This window comes from Calonectris borealis, chromosome 4, assembly GCF_964195595.1.
Source record: "Calonectris borealis chromosome 4, bCalBor7.hap1.2, whole genome shotgun sequence".
In the NCBI taxonomy this organism is placed as follows: Eukaryota; Metazoa; Chordata; class Aves; order Procellariiformes; family Procellariidae; genus Calonectris; species Calonectris borealis.
In genome coordinates this window covers 79,109,720-79,134,774 of record NC_134315.1, presented here as the reverse complement: position 1 = coordinate 79,134,774, position 25,055 = coordinate 79,109,720, and the positions used below count along the sequence as shown (strand labels likewise).

Sequence of the window (25,055 nt, the reverse complement as noted above, 5' to 3'; positions counted from 1 at the left end):
CCTGTATGGAAGTAATCTGCCTTTTATGGCACAGAACATGCACCTTCATCCAATCTAACCTGGATGAAAGGTGACTACTTTTATCTGTAGCACAATCCAATACTACATTTTCCTCTTAATTTCAGATACTATTCTCTTCCCTTGTCACAAAAATGGAACTGTATTCTTCATATGATCACTTAGTCATATAGTCTGAGCTTTTTCAAAAGACATCTGAGCTAGTTCCACATCGCATAACACTTCCCAGTGCTGCCATCTCCAAGCATGTGACAAAGCAAGCTTGCACATGCACCTACACAGAGCAGTGTAGTACTTGTATACAGAAGCAGCACATCAGAGAGGTACCACAGAAAGACTTACAGTTCCTACCTCTCAGATCTGTAGCTATAAGGGTGTATGTAATGAGTGCTAAATCAGGGTTCACATCACAATGCTCCACTGAACAGAGCAGATACACTCTTAGCAACTCTACTGTCTATCTCCCAGTGAAATCCTGGGAAATGTGAGGAACTAATCTCCTTCTGCACCTTTGAAATGACCCAACGTTCACCCACACCTGAAATATGTTTAAAAGCACATGTTGTGGAAGCCATTTTTATTCTGATACTTCCAACACAAAATCAGATTAAATAACCCCCATGAAGGAATCACAGAAACAACAGCAACAACAAGTTTCCATCTAAAACACAAAACAAGAATTCAAAAGCACAAAATGTATATGTATCCTGTTTCTTATTATAAATAAAAAGTATGTAGCTCTACTGTAAAACCCAAAGAGTTTTTTAAAGCGTGTTGCTCTCAAACTTGAAAGCATGTTTTCTGTTAAGTGCTGTTGATTTAAGTGTTTTTAACTACTATACCCATCATTCCTACTGCAGGTTTCTAAGCTCCCTGCTACTAGCACAGTAACTGCAACCCGGAACTCAAAAAAGCACTCTGAAATTATTCTGAGTCCAACTTCTCTTCCTCCAAAAGAAAATGAAACCTAGGAGGACATCTTAAAGGAATACACATCTAACGAATCATTAAAAACCCAAGCTGAAGAAATACATAGAAGTATGATACACAATAAAGGTTTAAATTTCCACTGTTACTGGATCGACATTGCTGTGAACAAGCAAAAAAACTATCGTCCTCTTCCCCTAGTAGTAGTGCAGCCCTCTCAAAATCACGGCACTTAAAACTATTTTGGCATCCCAAACTACCACATGCTTGACTTACACCTTACAATTGGTTTTGTGTATACACATCCCCTCTGTTATCTACTACCTCTCCCTGTTTACATTGTTTACTCAATGGAGAGAGGCATGTCTAAAAAAGCAATTCAGGACATCTATGTCAGTCTCCTGTCTCTCATGCTCATCTCTTCATTTAGCAAGTGAAATTAGAGACCTAAATGTGGATGGATGAATATTCACAGCTGTTTGGGTAAACTTTATGTAAACACAGGAATAAGTTTGTTTCATTATAGGACAGGGTTGATTTACAGCCAGTACTATACGCAAACAGTTTTGGGAAATAAGTACTCCATCATGCTTTAAGGAATTCTGTCAAAATTAGGTACTCACTAAATCTGTCTAAATTTTAGGATTTTTCCCATTAAGTGGAGCGTCTAATCCTTGCTTATGCTAGTGGTGCTGCTGTTTTAAACACAAGATTGGGTCAAAGTGTTTACTCATTCATACTTAATCCTGAAGTCTGTTTTCAGCCCAAACTCCCTACCAGTCATCAACTGCAAATTAACATAAGGAAACATGTAAAAAGTATTCATTTAAGATATAGAAGTATCTTTCCAGATAGTATTTTATACATTTTCCTTAGAATATATCCAATTTGTGAGATTCTGCCCCATTTTCTTAATAAAGTCTGAAACATAAGATACAATCACAGCATATACGGGAGCTAATCTTGTCCTTCAGCAGGCTTCTGCATGCTTTCTGTTTTAGAAAGTCATCGCCATTTCATCCTACGAGAGGTATTATTATTACTCTTACATGATTTATGGCGGAAAGTGCAAGAGATGGTGCAAAGATCCTGTGCCAAATTCCCAGATGGCATATATCATGAGCCAAACTTCGAAAGACTTGTAAGTATGGGTATATCAGTTTCATCAAAAGGGGGAAAGGAAGGGGTAGTATTTAAAAAATGTAAAGGTAAAAAAAAAGAAAAAAAGAGCAAAGGGTTCCAAATACGGGGCACAAAACCAGACAAGTAATTTTTTTTTTTTTTCTTTTTTACAGTCTTGTAATTCTCAAACAGCAGTCATGGATACAGCCTTGCCATTAAAAATGTAACCCCAGGTTAAAAATAATGACAGGCAAAGTAGAAATTAGGCCAAGCAGATTTGAGCTTAAATCAACAGAAGCGGAGCATCCCTCCATGAGCCTATTTTGTAGGTAACATTTCTTCTGATGTTGTTTTAATGTGTGAACACTACCCAGTGCAAATCCAGCATTGTTTGAAAGCATCTGCTGCTAAGTCCAACAATGACTGCAACAGGACTACACTTAGTTTTATCCAAATATGGTATGTAAAAAAAAAAAAAAGGAAGACATTTTAGATCAGTTACATTTTTAACTTGATTACCTAATATTAAAAAAAAAAACAACCAAAAAAACCCCCAGAAAAGTCAAAATGGGGATTTATTTGATGCTTTTAACCAAGCCACTGTGATTTCCTTCTGCTTATTTCACTTTTTATTTTTTACTAGAATTCATTTAGTATTTTGAGATTTTGGATATAACAAAGAACACTAAAAAAATACATTCTCCAATACTTTAATCCCATGTTTATAAGCATGCCAGAGCTTAATGATGAACCACTTAAAAGAAAAAAAAAAAAATCTGCAAATCTGAGGCTGGCAGACCTGTAAACAACAACAGCAGAGTGCTTTACCTTCTTGTGATTCTTGTAAACATTTCTGTGGGCAAATCCCTTTCCACAAAGCTTGCATTTATAAGGTTTATCTTCACTGTGTATTATTTTGTGTGCAGTCACTTGATCAAGTCGTTTGAAGGACTTATTGCAAACCTCGCAGGTGTAGGGGCGTTTTTCTGCAGAAAATGAGTGGGGGACATTTAATCTCCTGTTTATACAGGGGGAGAAGATGAAAGGCAGAGACAGTCATCTCCTCAGAGAGATTTTTGCAATTAAGTCAACCCAATTAAGATTAAACCAATTAGAAAGACATCTAATGCCCTTTATGTTAGACAGTTAAGTCACTTCACAAAAGATGAGCCATGGTGTATCTCAAGAAATTGGCACATTCTTTGCAATAATCATTGCTAAAACTAAATTCTGATTAATTAGCTTAAATCAAAAGAGAATGACTTCAAAGAGGAAAACTCTGTTTCCAGATTACAAATGTGAAAGAGGGCATGACAGTTTAAATGTTTTAAAACTTAATTAACAATATACATATTAGCTTCCAAAACCAAAAGTTCCTATGCAAAAAGCCTTTATGCTTCAACTGGTGACTGCAACTTAACTACATTAATGCTCATCCAAAAGTGTCAAAAGAAAGCTAGGAGCCTCTGAGATATAGATTATGTTACAAGAAATGAGCTTTTGGTGCAGACTGATACCAAGAAAATAGTTCAATTATAAGCCTGTGCAGCTGTAAAAACCTGCATTTTTTAAATGCTAATGTATTTGACAGAACAATGTTTGTGTTTCCATTGTGTTGGGTGATGTTTCTAATCACCGGTGAAAGACATAGAAAAACTAGATTGCAGTGATCAGAAATCCTGGTAGAGCCAGTTTGTGTCATACTGCCAAACCTATGGACAGGCCAATCCCTGCTCACAGTGACCTGTTCTGGCAGACAACAGGCACGATGAAATATTTGTGTGTGGTCTATGAAATGGTGTGAAGTATGACCTGCTTTCCTCTGACTGAAAACTTTATGCACAAGTCCAAAGAACGTTTCCCTTTTTATCACAGATCTCTGTCTGACAACATACCCCAGCACCCATCCTCTTCTCTTCAACATGTAATTTCAACCACCGGTTCTTAACTTCCTCTATAAGCCAAGTAGCAATCTTTTGCCCCATCCCAGATAACTGACATCATCTACCCCAGCTAGCATGAAAAAATAGCTTGACAAAGCAGCAATAGGAAGAAGACTATAGCATTATACTCAGATTTTTGAAAGGCTTAGAAAGGATAGCTTAGATGGTTTCCTTGGAACCTGAGATTTGCTTGAACGGCTCAGGACAACCCAGAATTCATCAAGCCTTCTATAAGAAACTAATTCAGGTAAAATCCAATATACATTAAATACATGTACACATATATATAGGTTTGTGTTATTTTTGTACGTTACCTGAATGAGTTATCATATGGCGTTTCAGCTGGTTAGCCGAAATAAATTTCTTGTCACATTCCTGACACTCAAAGATCTCATGGACCTGCAAAATGAGTGTTTAATGATAAATAAATATGTGTCTCAAACAAGATCAAACATCTTACATACACAGAAATTCTCTAACAGACCGTAACTATTTCTGAGCTAGTAGCTATACTAATACTCATGAACATTCTGTGATTTCCCCCTTGCTAGTCCCTTGGTGAACAACAGTATCTCTCAAAAAATAAATATTCATAATTGCAAACAAAAAATTATCACTAAAACTATATTTAGAAACACAGGTTATGCAAATTTGCAATATTAGATCCATTTTAAAATACCATTATTATGAAAGCATTAGAAAAACATGATGCAGTAGATGCAGAATACCTTTTCAGAACATTTCCTTCTAGTCAGTAAGACATAAGTAAAAATAACTCAGTAACTACTTCATAACTGCTATAAGAATTTTAAAAAACAACTACTATCAAACTGTTTAAAGATTGTTTCTCTTAAAAGCTTTTCGAGGCAAGACAGTGGAGGGGCAGCAGTGTCTCTTAAACTGTAAATGCAGTAAGCATTAGCGGGATTTTCAACATCACAGCACATAATGTCATCAAGGACTAAATGTTGGAAAAACAGAAGAGGCAGTTGAGAGCTGCAACTTCTGATACTCAATTAAAAAAAAAATCCTGTGTTATTTATTGTTCCCCAAAATCTCAACATATACAAAGTTCTCCACCTGTCAAAGATTACCATTCACCTTCAGCTCTGTATTACATTTGCCATCGCCAGCCTCCCCTTAATCTAGTTCCAGTGCAACTGAACATACATTTCAGCTTTTTGGAACTGCAGCCTTAGACAGCAAAACTTCCAGGCAGAGATCACGTTTCGTAAAGCTTTTTTGGAGAACATTATAGACTTTCTGTAGGAGAATCTAGCAGCTAAAAATAACAAATATTAAAGGTTCAACGCAACACTCTAATGAAAAACATTTGTGGACAGCACAATAAAGAAACTCAACTAAGACTTCCACTTCAAACAAACAAACAAACAAACAGAGATTCTCCGTAAGTATTCTGCCTCACCATGTTTTCATGCTGCTACTCACAAACTAACTTTAGAGCAAATTAAATGTTTTAATAAACTAAAAAGTGGTTATGCCATTTCCTACAGTCTCTGCAGACTTGCACACTTTGGACAGTGACACTTAGCGAAATGCTCAGACAGATCAGGTAGTAAGCTCAAATGAAGACCATTCATTCTAAATATTCTGTTTACCCAGCTGCATTTCAGATAAATTTCTCTTATATGCACACACAATCTACTACTCTACCCTTTCCCAAAAGATCTAAATTTTTACTTAGATTGTCAACTCAAGTTTACATAATTCTGCAACCAAGTGCTATCAGAATTCCCCCCAACACAATTATTTGAAATAACTTGTAAGGTATTCTTAAACATAATATTTAATACATCAGAACCCAGACTGTGCTTTAACACTATACAAGTGTCTGATTTCAACTTATGAGCATTGTTTAATAAACAGTCTCATTGAATACATTTGCATCAAAACAGAGACTTCCATGCATGTGCATTAAAAAGCTACCGCTATCAAATATATATTCTATAGCTGATACTCTTTAACCAATGCTTTAGAAAAGAATCAGACACAGACTTGTATGCACATGCATTAAATTGCTGTTGCTATCAAGCATATATTCTATAGCTGGTACTCTTTAATTAGCTCTTTAGAAAAGTGCACAATTACATGGCAAAACAACAGCAATAAAATATAGCAAATATTTTTATGAATAATGATATTCAAAAGGATTTTCATTTTAAGAAAACTTGTCAAGCAACATGCACTATGAGTATACAGGTTGTAATACCACAGACAAGTGCTTGTGCAATGATTTATTCGTATAACAAAATTAGTCCCATTAGGGGACTGTTACAGCTATCAACATAAACCTCTGTTACATTAAAGTCAGAACATACTTACAATTGTTTCATAGGCATTTGAAGAGCTACACCTTCAGATAACAACTTGCTAAGTGCTATACAAAACAGCAAGCATCTGAACAAGATTAATATATACTCAGATAAATATACTCCCTCACTTACCGGACTGACGATCTTAAAATTTTCATTAGTCTGTTGAAAAGCAAAAGGTCATTCAAAGGAGTTTTGGGGGTGAAACTGAGCTAAAATTTTGAAGATATAAGTAATCCATGATCAGCTTTTCCAAAAACTAATTTGAATTTCAATCTACCACTCCAAGAACTGTATGAGACTCTGTCTGTTGGAAGGCAAAATTCAAAAAAGCTTTACTGCCTTACACTCACAGGTGTCCTTAATCTTCTTTCTTAACAGGAGAATTAGCTACTTTACCATTGAAAACACCTGCCTACAAGAGTCAGAAACTCACCCCACAGCTGAACAGCCAGAAAGAGATACACCCCCCCAGTCTACCTACAAGTCCTGAAAGTGTAGCACTATCAATTCCGACTGCATCATCCTGAGAAAAGAAACCAGCAATGCTGGGATTTGTTCGAATTTTTTTTCCCTTTCTACTTACAGAACAGCAGAGCTTCAGTGGAGAGGCCTGGCAGCCTGTGCTATTTACATGTATATGCTCACTTTTAAGTTTAAGCTCCTGTGAGCAATTCAAATCCAAAACATGCGACACCTATATTCAAAGGTACAAAAGGAACCCTTTACCAAGAATCTGCATCAATGAAGACAACACTCCCCTCGCTTGCTTGCTCACTATTATCATCATTGAATGATTGAAATTTGCATTTTACTTAAACTTCAGAACTTAGTATCAGAATATAATTCAGATGGTGTTTCATTTGCTCTGGCAGTAGACATCACAAACCGGCAGAAAGGAAATTTTACAACAAACTTTTCAGTTCTATTACCGAGTCTTCTGTAAGCTCCTATACAGCATTTCCTCAGTCGTGTTTGCCAGGAACTTTTTTTTTATACTACCATATCACTTAGCAGCCCAAATCATGGATTACTATAAATATCAGATAGAAGGATGTCACTTTACAATTGGAGGATAAGACAAAAGAGAACACATGCTATAGACAGAATGGAAAACAAAAACATATCGATCACCACAAAAAGCAGTAATATCAGTGGATCATCATCATAACTGTTGCTAAAGTTTTGTAGGCATCATGCAGGAGGAGGGTATTAAGATAAATAGTTTTGGAAATCAAATATAAAATAAAAAAAATGTAGATCAGACTATTCTGGGTAGGACTGTAATCACTAAGGAAGACAAGATCAGAATCCAAAATGATATCCACACTCTGAATGACGCTCCAAAACACTCAATATTTAGGAAGAAGAAATCAAATGCACAAATGCTACATGACGACCAACAGTTTACATAGCACCACTACAGAAAACATTAATGAATTCCAAATGAATTCAAAATCTGAATAACGAGATTGATGCTGCTGTTAGAAAGCACTGTCATTTTGAGATGTATTAATAGACATATTCTCTGTATTAATAAACTCAGGACAATCATTCCACTATACTTGGCACCACCAAGGGCTCAACTAAGCATCACTGCTCTTCTTGTTTGGGCAGCTGACTTTAAGAAGCATACAGTTGAAAAAGAGAATCTACAGGAAGAAAAAGCTTACAAAAAGAAAAAGTAGTCTGGAAAAACAGATGCATGAAGAAAGGTTGAGATAACTGTGTTTGTACATCCTAGGAATTGCAAATGGAGTTCATAACAACTTTGCAATGTGCTAATTGTTACAAAGAAGACAGTGGTGAGTTTTTCCTGGCATTCTCTCGGATAAGACAAAGAGCAATTAACTCAATTTGCAGTAAAGAAGATTTAAGTAGGACATCAGAAAAAACAAACACTGGACTAATGAACACATTTTTAAAAGTTGATGGCACTAAAGCTGAAAGTCAGAATACAAAGCAACATCTATGGAGGTGGTAGAATTTTCTTTAGTGGAACTTTTCAGGAGACGAGACAGTGCCTATCTAGGATGATTTAGGTAAATGCTTACCCCCCCACTGAAAAATAGAGTGGGCTAGAAAACCTCCTGAGGTCTCTTCCAGCCCTACATTTCCTTGAATTTATTGTGATAAACTAAAAAAAAAAAAACACCCAACAAACAACCCAAGAGGGTAAGACTAAGGGACAGAAGAGGATGACAGCAAAGTTTAATTCTGCATGGCTAAGAAAGGGCTTATCTTTAGACATTTAAGACACAAGCAATCCACAAGACACACAAAGCTAAAAATGGGTTTAAATCAAAGATGACATGAAAGCTGCAGATCTGAATGACCGTGTCTTCAGAGAGTAAACGGATCTTTTAATCTCCCCCATAGCCAACCTATTTAAATTCTTTCTCTGTGTTTGTCAGATTTCTCTCGTTCTGTTCTTTGGGCTTATTTTCTGTTATCTCCTACACTTTACCTTTCTATTCCCTACACTTCCTATTTCTTTACACTGACAGGAAATGGGTGAAAAAACCATCTCTTTTCCTCCCTGTTTCACTATTATTTTCGTACTGTTTTTACTGCCTGTCTAAGTATTTTTGGCAATGTAGGTGATGGATCCTGCCCCACTTCCTACACAAGCAAAGTAATTCAAACAAAGAGAAAGCATGAGCCCTACATGCAATCTCCTTCACTATCTGATGTAGGTATGTGAATCTGAGATATCTATTTTCTGGATGTCTTAAAAGAGGAGCCAATCAAGAAGAGGAAATAAAGAAGTTTTATGTACAAAATCTTCATGGTGATTCTTAAGTAAGCACTCAACTGACCTACTATCAATGCTACTTGAAAAACTTGTTAGTGTGTGTCATAGTGTCTGCACAGAATTACAACTACTGAAACAAACCAAACATTTTAATAAAATGGACACACTAACAATGATATTTTGCATTTTCAGGGCCACCGTAAGGTGCAGTGATGTGTAAAAATTGTAATTACAAGTGGCAAGGCATACCATGATTTGGTCTGAGGAGTAACAAAGTATAGCCCTGTTTGACAAGAAATGCAGGGCATAGTAATACAAGCAAGGAGAAAAACAAATGAAAAAGGAGGGGCCCCACCATTTCCTTTGCAACAGCATATTTTAATTGATATCATCTATATCCTCAATGGATTCAGGTTATAACCAGGGCATTATTAAAGACTTACAGTTAATCTGATAAACAGTACAATGTAGCTTTTTGTAAAAACAGAATCTCCTGGGTTTTAGTGATTTATCAAATTAATCTTGCAGGGACTTCCTTTGGGTATAATGGATTCAGAATCTCATATTCATAGTCCATCTGTATTTCTGTATGAACTCCTTTATTTCCAATAGATGCTTTTCAAACTGTTAACCCCTCCTACTCTGGTTATAAAAGATTACATGTGTAAACAAAAAGACATTAAAAATTTGTTTTTGAGGAAGAAATTTTTTTTACTACTGCATAACTAAATTACAAATAACACCCTTACTGATATGTCACAAAGTAATAAGAAAGACTGATTGTATTTTGTAAAAAAATGAAGGCTCATAAACCTATTTTATGGTCTGTATGTATCCTATCATTACATAACATACTTTTACATTTAGCTTAGTGTTTAAGAATGCTGAAGAACAGCAGGCAACTTTGACTTAATGTTGGAATGCGTAAATTATACAAGTACAAACATCTTTGTATTTGGTAAAAGATGCATTAAAACTTTACGAAGATTTTTGGTTTAATCAATTGTGATTACAAAAATAAATATCCACAATAAAATACATTGGTTTTGTAACCATGAAAGAGATTACCCAAAGGTTTGCATTACAGCAGCTTTCAAGTGACCTAAGCACCACAGTCTCACATCTTAGTGAAGTCAAAGCCTGCTGTGGGTTAGCCTTCATCTTACTGACCTTTCGATGCTCTTGGAGATTTGTTGCTGAGGAACATTTCTTATTGCACACTGAACACATCAGCTTCTTCCTAGAATTTCCTGAAACAGAAACAAAATACCACCAACATCTTTAAAAGGAAGTGCTAAGAAAGAACCTAAATATTTCCACTGAGTCTGTGACTTTTCACAGGTCATTTGACTGACATAAGATTTTTACATTTGTATCCCATCTTCAAAGTGTTCCCTATCAGGAGTTCTCTGTGGGTGTCCAACAAACCAGTTACTGATGGAATGTAAATCAAGAAAACAATAAAGAAAAAACCCTTCAAATAGATGTTATCACACATGACCAACCCAATATGAAGGGCACAATTCACAACTAAGAACAACTCATTTTATAACGGAACAGTTGATTTCTTCCAGAAGTCAATAAAAGAGCTAGTGCAGCAATGACAAAAAAGATCCCAAACTGAAGTCAAAACCACCATTTCCCACTTTTCTTTATTCAGAAAGCACTAAGCATTCTACTATATAAAATTATATATCATTAATTGTCTTTAACTGAACAAGACAGGGAAATTGTGTTAGCACCGGATCATGAATTCAAATCTCGTCTAAAATGTAAATTACAAAACAAGCTACAGATCAGATACCAGATGTATTTTCCTTCCCTTTTCACAGTTGCTTTAGAAAGTGACAGAGCATTTGATCGGGTTTATCTATTATTTACCTTTTGAAATTCATTTTAGTAACCCACAAAGCTATTTTATTACAAGACAAAGTCACCACAAACCTAATTCTTTGTTTATAATTACATGCCCATGCAAGATATTTCCTAGCTTATGTAAAAAATGTTCATATTACATTGAAGACTAAAAAGAATGGACACAAAACAAAAGAGGAGGTAAGTACTGCTTAGTCAAGCACAGAGAAAGTATGGATCATAAACAAATTCATCAGGTGGCTTCCAGCTCAATTTTTCAGACTCTCAGCATCCTACATCTTTCCTGCTCTTGCTGTCCTAAAGAATTCATATTACGTTGATTCTTCTTACTACAATGTACCCTGTCAATCAATTGGCTCAATACTTAAATCTGTAGTATAAAGAAAGTACTGAATTTCACATATGCATTTGCTGCTACAAAACTTACAGTAAGTATTTATATATACTGATATACACATAAATACAGGAATACACTTAGTACTTCAACTCACAAGAGCATTAATAAGACCTTTTCAGAGGAGAGAAGGGTGATGGTGAATATCTGCTCATAGCTTTGCATAACGGGCAACACATGTAACAATCCTTTCTACTTTCCCTTGCCCCCAGGTAACACAAGGCAGGAAGGAATTCTAGAAGTGTCCTTCAACAGTAGTGGTTTATTTTCCTTCCTGCATTGACACCAGTTCTGATTTCTATGACTCCCAAGTGGTAAAATAAAAGCTCTGCTCACTGTGCAGGCAGAGCAAAAATATCCTCCAGGTGTCTGCCCCCAGTCATGTCTGGAGCGATCATTCAAGAGAATTGCAGAATTTGTATACCACTACATAACTGACCATAGCTAAGCCTAAACATAACAATGCTCATGGATGAAAAAAATTCTTACTGATACTGAAAAAAGGAGATAATCTTTTATAAGAATGGTTATGGAAGGGTTTCTGTACGCTGTAAGAGTTTGGCAGAAGAAAGAGGTTTCATATAATGAAAATCTTACAAAGCATCTCAGTGCTGTCATCATCAACTAAAGACTGTTTTCTTTGCACTCTGGTATTCTGCTGTCCCCACACATACTGATCTTCCATTGACATTGAGAAGGGACATGCAGAGAGAGCAGAATGCCAGAACTGAGATCTGCATTGTGGACCTGAGAGCAGTATTTTGCCCTTTCATGAAAACAGAGTGAAGTTTGATTGAAAACTATTGATTCACAGTGCACAGATATAAAAACGCTAGGGCCTAACAGGACTAGTGGATTGTCTGGTCTAGCTTCCTGCACAACAGAGGCTATAGAATTTTATGCAATACCCTCATCAAGCCTAATCGTTTGTGAAGCATGTCTTCCAGAAAGACATCCCATTGTCTTTCCAAAATACCAAAAGATCAAGAACTCACCACTTCCTGTAGCAGTTTGTGCCAGTGGTTGATTTTCCTCACTACTGAAATGTTTTGCTTTATCTAATTATTTGCCTAGTTTAAACTTCCCCAGATTCCTATTACATTTTCTGCGGTAGACTAATGATTCATCTGGTATACAGTAATTTCTCCCTGGGGGAGGAGGAATAGTTACTCTTGCAATTAGTTACTTCTTAATTTTCTTTTTGATACAAATTAATCCATTAAAAAAGAAACCAAAGACAATGTTTACTCTGATTTGCAAATTTAAGGCTAGGAACATGTTAGGGGGTTTTCTTCCAAAGAAACATTAAACTCTTTCTTACCACTGTGAACGTTTTCTTTATGTTTTTTCAGGGCATCCTTACTCTTGAACCTCTTGCCACAGCTATCTGCCTTGCATATGAATCTGGCATCCCCCCTGCATGCCTCCTTGTGCTGTTCATAACTATATGGGATTAAAAAAAAAAAAGAAAAAAAACAACAAACCAACACATAAAGCAGTATCTACAGAAACCAGACACATAGCAAGTACTCTGAGCTTAACGCATGCTGCACTGCAGAGTTCCAAGATCACCTCATGCATTACTTACGGCAAATAGGAATGAAAGCATTTGACTTCTTTCACTGTTAGGATTCACATAAACTAACAAGCTTGAAAGCTAACATGCAAAGGGAGGCCAGCAATGATATGACAGCAGTCCAGTAACTCAGACACAAAACCTCGATTCTGAGCTGAAGGAAGTATTGCAAACAGAGCACTGAAAACTTCTTGAAGAGTCTCCTGGGCTGATATTCTCTGTGCACTGAAGTACACTAAAGAAAAATAAAAAATAAAAAAAAAGTAAGAGGGGAACTTTCTACAACTCACACAGGCTTGCAGTAGCTAAAAACATATATACAGCTCTACAAATCTTTAAGTAGGCGAGAAATCTATTTCATATGTGAAGTCTCCTGGAATTTAGGGGTACTAATCAAATGCATAAACAGCAAGAGTCAGGATCATACTACTGTATCCTCACACAGATTAATCTTATTTTGCATGATGTAAAAATTTACTTAACTAGCTACAGCACAAATCCAACTTCCACTATAGATTAGAAGGAACAAGTCTAAGTTCAAGAGAAAATATTTAGTTGCCTCCTCCAAATATTTCTGTGCTCTATAATTTTTATTTATTTCCATGAAAGAACACAGAGCTCATATAGAGCTGCCAGCTCTAGGAATGTTCACATTATTCAGATGTAAGAAAGACCAATTTATTACAAGAGCAGCCTTAAGTGCATTCTACGCAATATGAGTCTATTTCTTTCCAATACAAGAGAGTTAGATTAAATGTACTATCTATAATCACTTAAGCATCTAATGTACTATCTGTAATTAACTGTATAATAAAAAGTAATATATCTATTTAATTGCAAGCAAAAAATATATAAACAACAAAAGACAAAAAGTTATGTTTTTGTGCAGAAGTATAATTGTAAACTTTAGTGACAAAACTGCATATTTACACTATCAAGAACAGTAAAGATGTGCTCTTAAATCTCACATCTTTCATGTTCCTCTGTTTTTTTTCCATCACCCAAATATTTAATTAAGCAAACATGAAGTACTGTTTTTGCTTTTTTTTTTGTCCTTCTAGATCACCATTTACTTTCTTCTAAATCTTACTTTAATTCTGTAACAACATCCACAGCTTAAAAATAACATCTCCTAAATTACTAAATAGTCCACTGATGGAGACCAAAGGTTTTGCACCAAACAGCAGTTCTGATCTGGTCTACAGTGTATGATTTTAAAACATAAAAAATTAGTGACATTTTTGCGATTTAAATTGAAGTCTCCAACAAATACAAGAAATTAACATTTTAAAAGACTAATACAAAGGATAAGGGTACAAATACATAAGCATAAAAATTAAATCTTAAATTGTGATTAAGCCAAGAGAAATAAATGATTGAATGAAATTCATTTAAATGATCCCTGAAAAAAACACTCCTGTTTCTACTCACTGTCTTTGTAGAGCTTGTTTAACAGGGAATTTCTTCCCACAGTTTCGGCACTTAAATTCCTTTTCTTCACTGGGTTTTTGGTGCAAGGTCTGAAGATGTTCAGCTAGAATCTCCTGGCTGGCAAAACTGGATTCACAGTTTGGGCATGCATGGTCCTCTTTACAGGTGAGGGGATCTGCATGATTGGAGGCAAAAAGAGTACAGGAATAGTTTCCAGGGAATATTTTGGTTACATTAAGAGAGACTCTGCCAGAAACAGATTATGCAAAATGGCATCACAAAATTCACAAAAGACATTGTCTCTCAATGCATTATAGACAGCCTATCTTGAATGCATTACCATCAGCGTTATTGCAAATGGATGCAAAGTATTAAGTTGGGTGTGACTTAGGCTGTCAGCCTAAATTAGTCATCCAGGTTGTCTCTACTTTGATAAAGATGCTGAGAATTCACCAGACAGCTCAGGTCACCTACCTTTTCTTAGACATCTTGCCTTAGGATTGGCTGAACAGCTTCATGAAAAGGTTTATTTCTCTCCCATCTAAGAAAGAGGGAAACTACCCCTCTTAGAGTAAAAACTTAGCTTTCATAAGACTGGTGATGTCAGGTGAAACGAACTCCATCTTTAGTGCAAAAATTAATGATAACTTCTCATGAAATCTAGGCTCACTCATTCACTCAGGAATTCACAGAATAGCTTCTTATTAGGCAAAGAAAAGAACCTCACCTGAAACCCAAATAAAGAGATAAAAATCATACAAGAGCTCAGACTAAATCTGGGGAGCCTTCCAGTTCATCAGTCCTATACAGTTAGTGTTCTCTTTCTTCTTTGTTACTACTTTTCAGCTCTCAAGTTATCCTATTTTTTACATATTGCTCACCTGCTATTTTTTCACCAGCTGGTTGCACTTCTTTATTGTTGCCACTGTCTTCATCTTCCTGGATAACAGTTACTACTTCTTCTTCCTCCTCCTCTTCTTCCATGTCACTGTCCAAGTACCCAATCAGAAGTTCTGTGTCTGCTTCAATATCTTCCACAGCCAGATAGAAAATATTTTCCCCTTCCTGTTGCAAACAGTAAATAGAAGCAATGAATAATTATGTCAGAAAAAGTAAAATCTAGAGAGAAGTATGGGAGAGAATATTAGCCCTCAGCTATGGAAGGGCTGGCTCCATTCCTCAGGGAGCACAATGCTAAAACAGCCTTTCTGAGACTTCTTTCCTAGTGAGGCTGCATGGATAAAGTGCCTTTCTATTGTGATATTCCAGAAACATGCCCCTGCCTCGCCTGTGAGGCTTTTCCAATTTGCACTGTAACCTAGACCAAGGTGAAGGTGGTGCTAAAGTCCTCCTCTTCTGCCACAGTCTGCCTGACAAGAACTTGAAATGAAGAGAGTTCATTTTCAAGAGTTTGAAAATGAAACATTCCAGTATTAGAAAAATTACAAAATTTAAATAACCACCACAGCTTTAGCTCTGTCCCCTGTTGGCTGCATGAATTATATTCCAGCTTTCAGCAGCATGTTTACATACTGTTATTTTCTCTCTCTTTAAGATTCCCAGCCTTCTTCATGAACAGGCTTTCAAGCCTGGTCAGTTATCTTCACTATCAAGTTGGCAGGCACATCTCTAAAACACACTTTAAACCACTAGATCAAAACCTTCTGCTGGTTTAAATCAGTGTAGATACACAGATGCATAGACAGCCAAAGATCCAGCCCAGATTCTGCAGGAGAGGACAAACTACATAATAATAAGCTCCAAAACCTTCTCCACAATGAATAAATAAGCTTCCAAATAGATACATAAGCTAATAACTTTGGTCTTTAACAACATTTATCTAAAGCTACCAAGGTTGGCTGGGGGGCAGTGGGAGGGTGGTTGGAGCTATAGCAAAACCAGCTGTCTCCTAACCTGATATACAGAGCTGCTTTTTTTTGCCATATGTGAACCAACTGCTTTAGGTACTACCTGAAGCACCAAAGGACACTCATTTTTACGCAATGAAGACGTCCAAGTTCTATCATAAATCTTAAAGCTCATCTGATTAACATCCAGAAAAGTTAATTGAAGCTTCTTTACGCTACATGTAGCCATATATTTTGTAACAAGCTTCATAGCACAAGGACAAGATAATGATTTTTAATTTTTGTAATATACTAAGATTAATTTAAACTGTCAACAGGGATGTAGTATTCCTCGAGCTTTAGAACGTCTGTTATACATTACACAAGATATTGTCACACAAGAGTGAAACCTATTTAATTCAATAGACTTGATACAGCTGCTGCTTTCAAGGACGCACCACTTTCTGTCCTTATCTCAACAGCAGCATTTGAAAACAAAACAAATTACGCATCTTTTTCAAGATATATTCTGCAGTCCAGATATCTATCAGCATGCCACCCTAACTTTTGCATACATCTAGAAATTGCTGGTTTTCATATGCCTCTGTCAAGTTGCAGAGACCTTTAATTTACTATAGTCTAAACTCAAAACAAATCATGTACTGAAACTCTTGACATGAGGAAAAGTAAAAGGTCTTTCTACACTGAGTCTCCACTTAGAATAAAACCACTGGGGTAAACCTCCAATATATCACTGTTTAGGACAACCTTATTCTAAAATCAAGACAACCTTATAAATGGAAGCACATACCTATTACTGGCTTGCCGGGGGGGGGGCGGGGGGAAGGAAAAAGCCATGTATTCCAGGCAAAAATGAAGTCCCAAACCTATTCATTAAAGAACCAAATAGCACATCTTTCAATTAGATCATACGTGACACATCTTACACCACACAGTAAATGTGGGAGAACAGCAACTAGAACTAGTTATTCAGGTTAATCTAGACCAGGCACATGAATCCCAACAACCAAGTCCTGCCGCATCCTCATCATCTCTGCACTTCCCTCATGTGCATCTGGGGCTTATTTTGCAGCTTCCCAGACATTTAAGAAAAAATTGTGGTGCTCATAACAAATGCCATATTCCAAATTTTTACCTCATAATATGGCATCTCAGCAAGAAAAAGCACTTAGTGATAGCAAAACTCGGGAAGAGAGGCACTTAGTAATCCATGGAGAGATAAGAATGGTAGATCTTTTTGAACTTAATATCACCACTCTATGCACCAGCTTAGTATTAAGAAAACCTAAAGACAGAAATGAGTTACCTTTAAATTTAAAAAAAAAAGGATTCTGTAACCTTAGTGCTGAAAAGTGTCTAAATTATTTTCACACTCACAGTTGCTTGGTATTGCTGGGGTTCCTGTTGCAAAAATCAAAAATGTAATAGGTATAGTTCAAGGAATCTCATGGAGAAAAACACTTATTTCACTCTTCAGAAACTTCTCATTTTGAATTCTTCAGTAACCAACTACCTGAACAGCACTAGTATGTATTCAACAACAGATAAATGCATATGACCCTGGAATTTAAAAATTCTCCTTTTTTCTACAAAAAATTCAAGAATCGAGCAGATTTCTAGTTCTCCTCTCTGAGCATGCAGGAAGTCAACAACTATGTTCATGTTACTTCCTACATTGCATAACAAATTAATCTTTCCTTTGTAGCACTCAAGCCACTGGTGGGTTTCAGGCAGTCCTGAAAACTATCCCATAACACATAAATTTACAAAGCAGCCTAACACAGTTTGTGCTTGCTTTCCTTGTGTCTTCTCCTCTCACTCTTACCTTTTAGATAGTCCAGTTTTACTACACTTCTTATAGCACTGTCTCTCACATACTAATCTTCCTCTGAAGACATTTACTGTTGCTGCACAGGGGTTTTTTACCTCAAGACCAGCCAGGACATCATTGAATTATGCCACACTAACAAACACACATTTATGAAATATGACTTTAAACCACTCTACCACCTCACAGTAAATATTCTCCTTCACATTAGTTTTTGCTATTCATTATTCTAACTCACTCTTTTCTAAGCTACAGCAGACCGTCTCAGTGTCTGCTTGGTAATGAAAAAATATGTGAATTTAAAGCTCTAGCTGGCTGCAATTCTGTTTATAAAACAGTTCTGATGTTAACAACAGGATCTATTTTGCATAGTAATCTCCAGCAAAGAGTGTTGAATAAAATTACAACTGACAAACAGATAAATTATCCATTCTCGATAAACGAATATTGAAAATATAATACTCTACCAGTCTAAAAACTGAAAAAACAAAACTGTGGTATTTTTGATAGAGGCCATTTCCTTTTGATTATGATAATTACAGTGCATTTTTGCTACATATCAGAAGTCATATTTGTAAGTAAATAGCTAGGAATAGCCCAGGGCAAAAGAGATTACAATTCATACAGTTTCTGTTAATGTGAAAGTTGTAATTCTAAAGCTACTTTAAATATAGTAGAGGATTAACTCATTCAATTACTACTTGAAATAAGTTAGAGAAGCCTCCAGCAATTCAGCTGTGCAAAACACTCAGAAAAGCAACTGGTACACACACAGGTACCCTCCAACCTTTCCGTCCTTCTCTAGCAGCCACACAGTGGTATTACTCACCACACAGCTGTTAAAAATACTGCCTGTGCCTTCCCAGTCAAAGACAATCCGAACACCACAGCTGCCCACCCGGGAGCAGAAGAAAATCTCAGCGCCCAGAACGCTCCCCACACCACCACCAAGAGCTCCCACCAGAACCAGGGTTTTACAAAATACGTAGCATTACAGGGAGAAGGAAAAAAAAAAACCCACAGCACAACAACAAAACACAAACCCACACCCTTCCCCCACCCCACAAAAAAAAAAAACAACCTCCACCAAACTTACTTAAAAAAAAAATCCCATGCCCTCTAAGTTGCTGTTTCCCCACAGGAAGCACTTTGCACAGAGTTTAAACACGATCATTGGGTACAATTAAGCTATGATGAACTAATCACATTTTGCAGTCAACCCAGGATGTGGTTTACTTTATTTGTATACGGGGACATACGCATTCACTTCATCTTCTTTTAAACTGAATACTGACCACTAGGCAGTTAATAGTAAAGTGATTATCAATCACTTTATTTCGGATATGAGATTATAACATTTATCACTACTAGAGTGATGTCATCAGGATTAGAAATGTTCTCAGAGTAGACCAAAAAGCTCCTGTTGGAGTATTTGGAGACTGGAAAGAAAACTAGTGGGAAAGATAACTAGTGGAAATTAGCATTAGTGGGTATAAACAAGGAAATCATTATTTTCCATTCACATATTTGTTAGTTCATACAAAGTCTCCTAGACAATTGCAGAGGGGCAGCTGTGAAGCACACAACCAGTGTTAAGTTCTTAAGTGTTCATATTACAGACTTAGGACAAGCAAGAGAAGCCCTTATTCTACCACTGTGGTTTACTTTATTTTCACATTTTATAGGCTAGTATCATTAATCTTGGTCAAATATTCCCAATGAATCAATTTTAGCTTGTGAGAGTCACTGCTAATGATTCACTTTAAAGAATAAGTAGTAGAACTGAGAGAGAAAAATCAAACGCTTGTTTAAAAATTCAGCCAACCCCACAAAAATCTTCATAAAACACAAATGTCTGGAGAAAATTTACATTCACAAAGGTAATTATAGTGTGCTGGTTAGAACACAAAGTCTCTAACCATCTCTAAATATTCTATTTTCTCATCTTAGCAAATTAGCCCTTTCTATAACTATGCAGACATATTCTACTTTATTATAGAATATGTAATCATTCAGTTGGTTTAGGATAGGAAATTTTTTTGTTTGATTTCATAATCTGTATTATGAAATTAGATTATGTATTCATAATCTAATTCTTCTATTTTTTTTAATTATTTTAGGTACTTGTTCAGCAAGGCAACTTTTTTTTTCCTCAGCCATGTTAACTTGAGTAACAATAATGAAGCTAAAACAACTTTACTGATGTAATTCATAACTTCTTCCTCTTTGTAAAACATCATTTTATCATCTTGGTGGCAAGCAGGCAACTCTCAATTCAAATTAAAGGATATCGCTAGTGGAAACATTCCACCAATGTTTTGCCCACTGATTTCATAAAACCAAGTGCTACTGCACCAAGTGGCCTTAAATCTGCTTATTATTAAAGGCAAAGATTGTGGAATTAAAATACTGAAGGATTTGTGGGCTGTGTTGTTTGGGGTTTTTTTCCCTAAAGGAATAGCAGAGCTTTGGGATTTGCATCTCCATCCACTAAAGTAAGATCAAACCCTGCAAAGAAATATGTGCATATTCAGCTTCTTTCAACACAAGTAGTACCTATTCATGCAATTAAATACTTATACATATCTACACAGCTCCAAGGTCACTCACATAGAATACACAAGTTACTTTGGCAGCTGATTATTGATGGTACTAAAAAAAACTATGAGACAATTTAGTAAATTTTGGGGTTTTTTTGTAAGTTTGCCTTCCCTATACTTTTCATCATTTTGTACACACTGATCATGTTTATTCTATTTTTCCCTGTAATTCTTCCAAATGTTTTTCTGTGGAAGCTTTTATAGGACTAACATTCTTGCCACTCTTTTTTCTTTTTAAACCATCCTTTAACTCCAGTATGATCCTTTAAAAAGGCATGCAAAAAGCACTAAGCACATTCTAAGCAAGGTATAACATCATGCAATACAGCATAACAGTTTCTTTCCATTTCTTTATTTAAATAATCATTTTAATTATCAAAAAAACCACTCGTATGCACTGGATATTCCATTAAAACTTCTGTTCAGAAGTTCAGGTCATTTTACTGAGTGTTTTATTTAAAATATAATAATGAACATTAATTGTTCACACTGCTCCCTCTTGTGAACCTTACTTTGCATTTGCTAACATTGACTGTAAGTTGCTGTCACGCTGCCTAAGCACTGATAACATGCTAATCACTGACTAATGCCTAGGACTCCTCATGTCTGAGTACCTTTCATATTTGGTACTATAAGCAGGATAACAAATCTTTTGATAGATCTTGGTATAACTGAGAGACAAAGACAGAAGGAAAACATACAGAAATAATTGCACAGGCAGTGGTCATACTAAATTAACCACTGACTTGTCATAGATATCAGGAAAAGCATAATAAAGCATTCATTCAGTCAGTGCTGACGAGCTTTTGCTGAATGGATGAATAGTGAACGCACTTTCTTATCCATTACTCAAAATTCAATTGTAGCCTGGATATCAAGACCTCAAGAGGTCTGCACCAAAGACAACAACCTAGAGTACAGGTCCAGAGAAAAAGCAGATGATGAAGCTGTCCACAGTGACCTAAAACAGGAACGGCAACAAGGTCCAAGGAAACAATATCAACAGCAAAATTGCAGTCATGTTCAGCCAGCAATATGTGATGGAATGTCACAGACTGACATTCAGTAAAACCACAGCTTTGGAAAGTAGGAGGCGCAAATCAAGCGAAGGCTGGCAGATAACCAGTTAGGTTTCCTAACACAGTACGCTGCTAATAGTAGCGTTCAACTACTGTGATAATGGAAGAAAAGCCAGGCAGAAGAGGTATGGTAGGAGATACAACAGCAGAATGGAAATCACAGAAAAGCTCACAACTGGGACAGGAACAGGGAGGCCGATACCAGGTCTGCAAGGGAACTGGCAGTAGCAATCTCACTGGGCAGTGCTTGCTTAAGATCCAAATAAGCAAACAGTTCCTCTGGTGAGAAGGAGATTTAAGGAGTTGGCCAGGCCAGCAACACAGAAATTGAAATTACTAGTGTTGAGTGCCACTGGGTACGAATAGAGGTTAAGGGGCAAGGGGGAAAACAGCACTAACGCATCTTTCACAGAACTACATGCTAGGGCTTTACTAGTATTCTTTTCCTACTTAGTAGTTTTAAAATAATTTTTTTTCCTGTTTTATTTCATCAGAAACGAACTCTTATCTTCTTGGCAAGGAAAAATAAAAATTTAAACTATGTTTTAAAATTCTTTTATCAAGGATCTGCAGGCAAATCCTAGAAAAAACTCATCTCATGATGAAAAGCAGAACAATAATTTTAAGAAATGCTGATAAATAATTCTCCTTTTCCTATTTTTTTGCAAATTTGGATTACATCAGCAAATTGCTTGGGTTACCCTGAAACAACATTTTGGAAAGTATACATTTTGAGCAAAAAATTTAACACAGCTATGTAATTCTTACTTATGTGGGACTGGAAATTATTTTACTGTAAAACTGAGCTGTTGAAAAAAAAATATGCAGATAGTTCATTTCTTTCATAATCTCCAAAAGGACAATAGCTGTAACTACAAAAATATCGCTGTCTTTGTTGCATTCTGCAAAGTCACAGAATGCTTCCAAAAATAAGGGATTAAACAGACTAAGACTCTTCAGCTTGAGAAAAGAGCTGTCAAATAAGAGGAAAAAGATATAACAGGGTTCTATAAAATCAAGGATGGCATAGAAAAATGAACATAAAGTAACTATTCACTGTTATACAAGGACTAGGGAATCAAGTGAAATTAAGACGTTTCTAGAAGAAAAACAGAAGCGTGTTTCAACATAATGCGTAATTAAAACAGTGCTGCAAATGACAAACATAAAAATGTAAAAATAAGCTGGATAAATTCAGATCCACGGCCAAGACTAGAAAAAGAAAATTATCTTTTTTTATTAACTTATCCTCAAGCACTGCCTGATCATCCTATCAGATAATTAGATCCTTCAATTCTCTGTTTTCTACTAGAATATTTTAAGTACAATGCTTGCTTTCAAACCTGTCACACTTTAATATTAAATTTTAAACTATAAAACAAATGCATGATTCCGCTTTCCACACACCTAAGCCCATACCCGAGTTCGGCATGAAACGCAACTAAGCCTCTAAATCATTAGTCAGCCAGGTGTATAGTTACCTAGTTATCTTTTTGATTTCCACAATGACAAGAAAACAACTACATTCAGGCAAAAGCTTAACTTGACTGAATAAGGCTGTAGTTAGAAAATTAAACTGTTGTCACAGTAGTGAGTTAACGATTCTGAATTTTTTTTTTTTCTTTCATGTAAACCGTTCACTTTAAGCCAGGAGAAATAGTTCACGTAAGTGATTCAGTGCAATTCCATCACAGTGGATTAATATAAACCTTTCAAAGAATATCAGATTCTAACTAAGGACCTCTTTGGTTCTGCATCCTATCAATCTTATTTATGGTATTATATTTAAGCACAAGCGTTCACTTCTAACAAGAAAGGTAGGAAAGGGAGAGCAGTTTGCTACTTTTCTCAGATCTTGCAATTTTACTGCAAGAGATAAGACCAAAAAGGAGATGAAATTAGTAAATCAATAACAGGAAGCAAATGGTAGGAATCCACCAAATCTACCTGGATGGCTGCCAGGTTCTTCTGTTCCTGTGATGGAGCCTCATGGACAAAACGCAGCCAATTAGAATGGCGTGGATTGCTTGCATCCAGGATATAAAGGACCTCACCTTTACTCCCACGAACCTGAAACATTAAAAAAAAAAAAATCAAGCAAAATTAAAATTTTTTATAAAACACACAAAAACAGGTAAAACACTAAGGCATGCTTGTGCTCAGCACATGAATCTTGCATTCCACGGGTACTCACAGCTGTGGTGCACATTCACGTTTCTCTATAAGCATATTTATTCACCTCAGAATAGGGGGGCAACTCAAATCCAGCAACTGGTGTCAGCTTCCTTTATTGCGCTCCCCCTCTCTTTTCTTAGCCTTTCCTTTAGTAAACAAGTATTATGACTGACTCCTGGGTCTCCCTAATCTGACAGTACGGTCACTGGCACTCATGTTCTTTCCTCTCTCTTTGTTCCTTCAAGTCTCCTTTTTGTTTATGATCTTGCCAGAAACCGATACAACCTGAGAGGTCCTTTCCCATTCCAACCCTATCATTCCTTTTCCAGTTTTCCTTTCTGAGTTCTCTCCTTCATGTGTTCTGATGCCAGCATTTTACTCCTACAGTCTACCTAATTCTTCTTATACCTTCCTGTCTTTTGTCATTCAGTCTGTCTCTCATCACTTTCTCCAAATTAAGGTTGTAAGCTCTCGGGTCTCCAATTTCCTTTTCCCTTCCTCATAACTCACTATTATTGTCCTACCTTCCTTCTCCAACACACTGTCCAAGTGTGGACCATTTTCTTCTGTAACCTATACATGTCCTCTAACTCACTCCTCAATTCACTTTCCAGCATTTCTCTTCTGCTGATACTACAGACAAGGCCAACAGTAACTTTCTTCTGGACAAAAGGGACATTCTCTGATCTTGTGCTATTCCAACCACCATTTGGTTGCTCAACCAACTTCCAACCTGAATTATCAGTTCTGTCTCCATTCCCATCCCACTACTCCATCACTAAATCCTCTTTTTGCTTCTTTATCACCAAATATAACTTTTCTTCTTCATGCAAATTCCAAATTCAGTAGATATGCTTTCATTACTGTTAACTCTTACTACCCCACACAATCCTAAATATCCCAGAAACTTATAAAACACTTACTGAAAACCATATTCCTCATTTCCCTTTCAAGTCTTCTATGGGTTTAGTTTTCTGGTTTTGGGTTGTGTTTTTTTTTTTTCCTTTAGCAAGGGCAAAATCCATCTTGCCCTGGAGATCTATCTTCAGATCAAGGACCAATATAATTGCATTTATTCGTTCCATATATCCTATTTTTGCTCGAACATCTTTTATAGATACCTCTCTAAAG

At 36.2% G+C, this 25,055-nt stretch overlaps 1 protein-coding gene across 1 annotated transcript in view; it reads right to left on the bottom strand.

Moving 5' to 3' along the window:
• PRDM5 (PR/SET domain 5) overlaps nt 1–25,055 on the bottom strand; it is an 87,068-nt gene that overhangs the window by 46,943 nt on the left and 15,070 nt on the right. Inside the window, exons 3-10 of the mRNA XM_075150254.1 lie at nt 23,697–23,819; nt 15,256–15,439; nt 14,375–14,549; nt 13,086–13,178; nt 12,689–12,810; nt 10,269–10,348; nt 4,325–4,409; nt 2,896–3,053 (exon numbers count right to left, since the gene is read on the bottom strand). Of these exons, the coding sequence (XP_075006355.1) occupies nt 2,896–3,053; nt 4,325–4,409; nt 10,269–10,348; nt 12,689–12,810; nt 13,086–13,178; nt 14,375–14,549; nt 15,256–15,439; nt 23,697–23,819 (1,020 nt within the window). The remainder of the gene's footprint in view (nt 1–2,895; nt 3,054–4,324; nt 4,410–10,268; nt 10,349–12,688; nt 12,811–13,085; nt 13,179–14,374; nt 14,550–15,255; nt 15,440–23,696; nt 23,820–25,055) is intronic.